Source organism: Oncorhynchus mykiss, chromosome 15 (genome assembly GCF_057628025.1).
Source record: "Oncorhynchus mykiss isolate SJ-2025 chromosome 15, ASM5762802v1, whole genome shotgun sequence".
Taxonomy (NCBI): domain Eukaryota; kingdom Metazoa; phylum Chordata; class Actinopteri; order Salmoniformes; family Salmonidae; genus Oncorhynchus; species Oncorhynchus mykiss.
In genome coordinates, this window is record NC_143036.1 from 76,623,826 (window position 1) to 76,632,366 (window position 8,541).

Consider the following 8,541-nt stretch of genomic DNA (forward strand, 5'->3'; position numbering starts at 1 on the left):
CCCATAGGGAACAGGGTGCTGTTTGACCAGGGCCCCATAGGGAACAGGGTGCTGTTTGACCAGGGCCCCATAGGGAACAGGGTGCTGTTTGACCAGGGCCCCATAGGGAACAGAGTGCTGTTTGACCAGGGCCCCATAGTGAACAGGGTGCTGTTTGACCAGGGCCCCATAGGGAACAGGGTGCTGTTTGGAACCCACATGTAGATCCACTAGCTGAATTCTAAAGAGTAGATTCTAAAGAGTAGAAGGGTAGAAGTTGAAAGTACTGTTTGTTATTCAGAGTCTCATCACACTCTTCACCTTTCTTTCTATTGCATCACTTGAGAAGGATGCTACAAAGTGAATGACGTATCGTCCTCCAGATCTGTGTATTTCACCTTCCCTTCTTTCTAGTGCATGCAGCTGAGTTCTCTCTCCTGTTGCTGCTGGTAATTGGTGAAGTCTCACCGCCTAAAATACACTGAGTGCACGAAACATTAAGAACACCTTCCTACTATTGAGTTGCACATTTGCCCTCAGAACATCCTCAATGCTTTGGGGCGTGGAGTCTACAATGTTTCAAATTCTTCCCACAGTTGTGCATAGACACAGGAAGTAGTTTGGGGGGTGGGTGGGTGGGGGGGGCCTGCGATTAACTTCGTTGATAGGGGTGAGCGTGAAAAACCCAGCAGCGTTGCAGTTCTTGACACAAACCTGTGAGCCTGGAACCCACTACCATACCCCGTTCAAAGGCTCTTTAATAATTTGTCTTGCCCCTCCACCCTCTGACACAAACACAATCCATGTCTCCGTTGTCTCAAGGCTTAAAACTCCTTCTTTAACCCGTCTCCTCCCCTTCATCTTTAACCTGTCTCCTCCCCTTCATCTTTAACCTGTCTCCTCCCCTTCATCTATAACCTGTCTCCTCCCCTTCATCTACACTGATTGAAGTGGATTTAACAGGTGACATCAATAAGGGATCGTATCTTCTTTCACCTGGATTCACCTGGTCAGTCTACGTCATGGAAAGTAAAAAGGTGTTCCTAATGTTCTGTCCAGTCAGTGTATATGCAGTACTCATATCTGTGTTCCTTGATGTTGTGACAAAAGTATTTATTCTGTATCTACAGTGGGACAAATTGGGCAACTTTGATTGTGATGAGAGTCAGATTTATTGCTTTAAATTCACTTTCTTTTTCCTTTTCTAATAGGCTACTTGCTGCTTGCTCAGAAAAAAAACTCTGAATCTGTTGATACAATGGGTTTTCAGATCCGCTCTCTCCTCCCTCTCCATCCTCCTCCCTCTCCATCCTCCTCCTCCTCTCCTTCCTCCCTCTTCTCCTCTCTCTCCTCCTCCTCTTCCACTCTCTCCTCCTCCTCCTCCCTCTCCATCCTCCTCCCTCTCCATCCTCCTCCTCCTCTCCTTCCTCCCTCTTCTCCTCTCTCTCCTCCTCCTCTTCCACTCTCTCCTCCTCCTCCTCCCTCTCCATCCTCCTCCTCCTCTCCTTCCTCCCTCTCCTCCTCTCCTTCCGCCCACTCCTCCTCTCTCTCCTCCTCTTCTTCCACTCTCTCCTCCTCCTCCTCCCTCTCCATCCTCCTCCTCCTCTCCTTCCTCCCTCTCCTCCTCTCCTTCCTCCCACTCCTCCTCTCTCTCCTCCTCTTCTTCCACTCTCTCCTCCTCCTCCTCCTCTTCCACTCCTCCTCCTCTTCTTCTCTCTCTTCCTCCTCTTCCTCTTACTCTCTCCTCCCCCTCCTCTTCCTCTCTCTCCTCCTCATCCTTCATCTTCCTCCTCTTCCTCTCTCTCATCCTCCTCCCCTTCCTCTCTCCTCCTCCTCTTCATCTCTCTCCTCCTCCCCTTCCTCTCTATTCCTCCTCATCCCCCTCTCCTCCTCCAACTTCTCCTCCTCCATCCTCACATCCATCCTCTGCTCCTCCTTTCCTCTCCTCCATCCTCTCTTCCTCCATCCTTTCATCTCCCACCCCTCTCTTCTCCTCCTCCATCCTCTCCTCTTCTCCTCCATCTCCTCTCCTCCTCTCCTGTCCTTGCAGAGAGTTTTCCAAGGAGAGAGAGAAGGCCAAGGCCAGAGGAGACTTCCAGAAGCTGAGAGAGAAGCAACAGCTGGAGGAGGACCTGAAGGGTTATCTGGACTGGATCACACAGGCTGAAGACATCGACCCAGAGAATGAGGAGGAGGGGCTCGACGAGGAGAAGCCCAGAAACCGTGAGTGCAGTCTGGGGAGAGGAGGAGGGAGGGAAAGAGGGGGAGGTTATGGAGGTGGACTAGATTCAATGAAATGGTGATTGGTGGGATTAGTTATGTGTTTGTATGTAGGTGTCAATTGTGTTGGGTGTGTGTAGGATTGCGTGTGTGTGTGTGTGTGTGTGTGTGTGCGTGTGTGTGCACCGGGCATGTGTGTGTTGGACCAATGAGGATTGTCAGAGAGGAGTTACCAATCAAGTGCAACAGTTGTGGCAATCAATACTTTTCCACCTGAGCCTCCGAGCACAATACCCTCAGTACAGTGTGTGTGTGTGTGTGTGTGTGTGTGTGTGTGTGTGCGTGCTTGCTCGCTTGCCTGAATGAGTTGTCTCTCCTATCCTGTAGCTCAGTACAGGGCCTCCCAGGCAGTTCATTGCAGCCTGGTCCTAAATCACAGTGGATGGGATTGGCAGTCTCTCCCCTCTACAGTCAATGGGCTATGGATTCCCCCTAACACCTCTACGATACCATTCCCCCTAACACCACCATGCTACGATACCATTCCCCCTAACACCACCATGCTACGATACCATTCCCCCTAACACCTCTACAATATCATTCCCCCTAACACCACCATGCTACGATACCATTCCCCCTAACACCTCTACGATACCATTCCCCCTAACACCACCATGCTACGATACCATTCCCCCTAACACCACCATGCTACGATACCATTCCCCCTAACACCTCTACGATACCATTCCCCCTAACACCACCATGCTACGATACCATTCCCCCTAACACCACCATGCTACGATACCATTCCCCCTAACACCACCTCTACGATACCATTCCCCCTAACACCACCATGCTACGATACCATTCCCCCTAACACCACCATGCTACGATATCATTCCCCCTAACACCACCATGCTACGATACCATTCCCCCTAACACCTCTACGATACCATTCCCCCTAACACCACCATGCTACGATACCATTCCCCCTAACACCACCATGCTACGATACCATTCCCCCTAACACCTCTACGATATCATTCCCCCTAACACCACCATGCTACGATACCATTCCCCCTAACACCTCTACGATACCATTCCCCCTAACACCACCATGCTACGATACCATTCCCCCTAACACCTCTACGATACCATTCCCCCTAACACCACCATGCTACGATACCATTCCCCCTAACACCACCATGCTACGATACCATTCCCCCTAACACCTCTACGATACCATTCCCACTAACACCTCTACGATACCATTCCCCCTAACACCACCATGCTACGATACCATTCCCCCTAACACCACCATGCTACGATACCATTCCCCCTAACACCTCTACGATACCATTCCCCCTAACACCACCATGCTACGATACCATTCCCCCTAACACCACCATGCTACGATACCATTCCCCCTAACACCACCATGCTACGATACCATTCCCCCTAACACCACCTCTACGATACCATTCCCCCTAACACCACCATGCTACGATACCATTCCCCCTAACACCACCATGCTACGATATCATTCCCCCTAACACCACCATGCTACGATACCATTCCCCCTAACACCTCTACGATACCATTCCCCCTAACACCACCATGCTACGATACCATTCCCCCTAACACCTCTACGATACCATTCCCCCTAACACCACCATGCTACGATACCATTCCCCCTAACACCTCTACGATACCATTCCCCCTAACACCACCATGCTACGATACCATTCCCCCTAACACCACCATGCTACGATACCATTCCCCCTAACACCTCTACGATACCATTCCCCCTAACACCACCATGCTACGATACCATTCCCCCTAACACCTCTACGATACCATTCCCCCTAACACCACCATGCTACGATACCATTCCCCCTAACACCTCTACGATACCATTCCCCCTAACACCACCATGCTACGATACCATTCCCCCTAACACCACCATGCTACGATACCATTCCCCCTAACACCTCTACGATACCATTCCCCCTAACACCACCATGCTACGATACCATTCCCCCTAACACCTCTACGATACCATTCCCCCTAACACCACCATGCTACGATACCATTCCCCCTAACACCTCTACGATATCATTCCCCCTAACACCACCATGCTACGATACCATTCCCCCTAACACCTCTACGATACCATTCCCCCTAACACCACCATGCTACGATACCATTCCCCCTAACACCACCATGCTACGATACCATTCCCCCTAACACCACCATGCTACGATACCATTCCCCCTAACACCTCTACGATACCATTCCCCCTAACACCACCATGCTACGATACCATTCCCCCTAACACCTCTACGATACCATTCCCCCTAACACCACCATGCTACGAGGAGGGGTTACGATGGAGGAGGGGGTAAAGACTGGGAGGGGTTACGATGGAGGAGGGGTTACGATGGAGGAGGGGGTAAAGACAGGGGGGGTTACGATGGAGGAGGGTGTAAAGACGGGTAGGGGTTACGATGGAGGAGGGTTACGATGGAGGAGGGGGTAAAGACGGGTAGGGGTTACGATGGAGGAGGGGTTACGATGGAGGAGGGGGTAAAGACGGGGAGGGGTTACGATGGAGGAGGGGTTACGATGGAGGAGGGGTTACGATGGAGGAGGGGGTAAAGACGGGGAGGGGTTATGATGGAGGAGGGGGTAAAGGGGGAGGGGTTACGATGGAGGAGGGGGTAATGAACACCAGGAAGCCTGAGATTTGCTGTGTCAGGCAAATCACTCCTTTGTCCAGTTCACACATACTGAACACACACACACACACACACACACACAGACACACACACACACACACACACACACACACACACACACACACTTGGACTTTGGCATCAAGCAGAGACCTGTTTCAAGCTCAACTGCTGCTGATGTAGCCTGAACAGGCCATGATGTCTCTAATGTCCATGTAAATCAGAGTGCAGTAGCAGTGCTCTCCCCTCCGTCATCCTCTGAGCCAGGCTCAGTCAGGGCTGTAATGGAAGATTCTACTCTGGCTTCATAGAGAGACGCATGACCTTAACACAGATATTTATCCTCCTGGCCTTCATGTAGATGTGAAGAGAGACCCAGCTTCTCTCCCTTATTCTGCCTTTATCTCTCTCTCTCTCGCTCTCGCTCTCCCTCTCGCTCTCTCTCGCTATCTCTCTTCTCTCTCTTTCCATCCTGGACCTCTCGCTCTGTCTTCCTCTCTCAAATTAAGTCAAATGGTATTAGTCACATGCGCTGAATACAACAGGTGTAAACATTACAGGAAAATGCTTACTGACGAGCCCCTAACCAACAATGTAGTTTAAACAGATATATGGATAAGAATAAGAGATAAAAGAAACAAGTGATTTAGGAGCAGCGCTGAAATAATAGTGAGACTATATACAGAGGGGTACCGATACAGAGTCAGAACTAACCGGGGGCACCGGTTAGTTCTCTCTCTCTCGCTCCACTTCAAACACCAAAAGTAATTTACAACTGAATGTATTTTCCTCGTGTTTGATTAGCCAAGCCTGTCTGCTGTCATATCTCTCTCTGCACATATGGTACACCCACAGTAAATGGTGAGTGGATGTCATTTGCTTCAACAGTTTAAGATGTTTTATCTTCTCTGTGTTCATGGTCCAAGCCTGCTGCCTCTCACTGTGTCCCATTACCTCTCACTGTGTCCCATTACCTCTCACTGTGTCCCATTACCATTACCTCTCACTGTCTCCCATTACCCATTACCTCTCACTGTGTCCCATTACCCATTACCTCTCACTGTGTCCCATTACCCATTACCTCTCACTGTGTCCCATTACCTCTCACTGTGTCCCATTACCATTACCTCTCACTGTCTCCCATTACCCATTACCTCTCACTGTGTCCCATTACCCATTACCTCTCACTGTGTCCCATTACCCATTACCTCTCACTGTGTCCCATTACCCATTACCTCTCACTGTGTCCCATTACCTCTCACTGTGTCCCATTACCCATTACCACTCACTGTGTCCCATTACCCATTACCTCTCACTGTGTCCCATTACCCATTACCTCTCACTGTCTCCCATTACCCATTACCTCTCACTGTGTCCCATTACCCATTACCTCTCACTGTGTCCCATTACCCATTACCTCTCACTGTGTCCCATTACCTCTCACTGTGTCCCATTACCTCTCACTGTGTCCCATTACCTCTCACTGTGTCCCAGTACCCATTACTTCTCACTGTGTCCCATTACCCATTACCTCTCACTGTGTCCCATTACCCATGACCTCTCACTGTGTCCCATTACCCATTACCTCTCACTGTATCCCATTACCCATTACCACTCACTGTGTCCCATTACCATTACCTCTCACTGTGTCCCATTACCCATTACCTCTCACTGTGTCCCATTACCCATTACCTCTCACTGTGTCCCATTACCTCTCACTGTGTCCCATTACCCATTACCTCTCACTGTGTCCCATTACCTCTCACTGTGTCCTATTAGCCATTGCCTCTCACTGTGTCCCGTTACCCATTACCTCTCACTATGTCCAATTATCTCTCACTGTGTCCCATTAGCCATTACCTCTCACTTTGTCCCGTTACCCATTACCTCTCACTGTGTCCCATTACCTCTCACTGTGTCCCATTACCCATTACCTCTCACTGTGTCCTATTAGCCATTGCCTCTCACTGTGTCCCGTTACCCATTACCTCTCACTATGTCCAATTATCTCTCACTGTGTCCCATTAGCCATTACCTCTCACTTTGTCCCGTTACCCATTACCTCTCACTGTGTCCCATTACCTCTCACTGTGTCCCATTACCCATTACCTCTCACTGTGTCCCGTTACCCATTACCTCTCACTGTGTCCCATTACCCATTACCTCTCACTGTGTCCCATTACCCATTACCTCTCACTGTGTCCCATTACCCATTACCTCTCACTGTGTCCCATTACCCATTACCTCTCACTGTGTCCCATTACCTCTCACTGTGTCCCATTACCTCTCACTGTGTCCCATTACCCATTACCTCTCACTGTGTCCCATTACCCATTACACCTTCCCTGGGGAGAGAGCAGGGAGCACTGGGCTAGCCTTGGAGCCCTGGGGCCCTGGGACCCTGGAGCCCTGGGGCCCTGAAGCCCTGGAGTCTGGAGCCCTGGAGCGCTGGAGTCTGGAGCCCTGGAACCCTGAAGCCCTGGGGCCCTGAAGTCTGGAGCATGGAGCCCTGAGGCCCTGGAGTCTGGAGCCCTGGAACCCTGGAGCCCTGGAGTCTGGAGCCCTGGAACCCTGGAGTCTGGAGCCCTGGAACCCTGGAGTCTGGAGCCCTGGAGTCTGGAGCCCTGGAACCCTGGAGTAGGGAGCCCTGGAACCCTGCAGTCTGGAGCCCTGGAACCCTGGAGTAGGGAGCCCTGGAACCCTGCAGTCTGGAGCCCTGGAACCCTGGAACCCTGGAGCCCTGGAACCCTGGAACCCTGGAGCCCTGGAACCCTGTAGCATCCCAAATGGCACCATTCTCCCTGTACAGTAGGGTGTCCAATCAAAATGCATATTTTGACCATTGGGTAAAACAACGTTATTGTGTAGATAATCTTCTAAGAAAACCAACGGTCGAAACCTCACGTCTCTCTCATAATCCGTTTAAAAGTTCTTGGAGTTTTTACCCTTGAGGGATGATGGCCAGAATTAGGGGGACTAAAACAGCTCGGGTCGTGCTAATTTAGCTTTTTTTTGTGACCCGCGAAAACCACTTTGATGACGACTTCCACAAAATGTAAAAAGTTGTTATGAGATACCTGCACTGCTCGGTCAACAGAGCTTATTGGACGTGCAAGAAATCCTGCTATGCCCTGCGACGAACCATCAAACAGGCAAAGCATCAATACAGGGCTAAGATTGAATCATACTACACCGGCTCCGACGCTCGTCTTATGCGAAAGGGCTTGCAAACTATTACAGACTACAAAGGTGAGGCACAGCCGCGAGCTGCCCAGTGACACGAGTCTACAGGACGAGCTAATTCACTTCTATGCTCGCTTCGAGGCAAGCAACACTGAGGCATGCATGAGAGCATCAGCTGACGACTGTGTGATCACGCTCTCCGTAGCCGACGCGAGTAAGACCTTTAAACATGTCAACATACACAAGGCTGCGGGGCCAGACGGATTACCAGGACGTGTGCTCCGGGCATGTGCTGACCAACTTGCAGGTGTCTTCACTGACATTTTCAACATGTCCCTGATTGAGTCTGTAATACCAACATGTTTCAAGCAGACCACCATAGTCCCTGTGCCCAAGAACACAAAGGCAACCTGCCTAAATGACT

The 8,541-nt window shown here is 50.6% G+C and overlaps 1 protein-coding gene across 6 annotated transcripts in view; it reads left to right on the forward strand.

The window, feature by feature from the left end:
• cacna1c (calcium voltage-gated channel subunit alpha1 C) overlaps nucleotides 1-8,541 on the forward strand; it is a 537,514-nt gene that overhangs the window by 412,233 nt on the left and 116,740 nt on the right. For all 6 annotated transcript variants that reach the window (XM_090201229.1, XM_090201230.1, XM_090201236.1 and 3 more), the window contains exon 9: nucleotides 2,030-2,202. In XM_090201229.1, coding sequence (XP_090057355.1) covers nucleotides 2,030-2,202 — 173 coding nt within the window. The remainder of the gene's footprint in view (nucleotides 1-2,029; nucleotides 2,203-8,541) is intronic.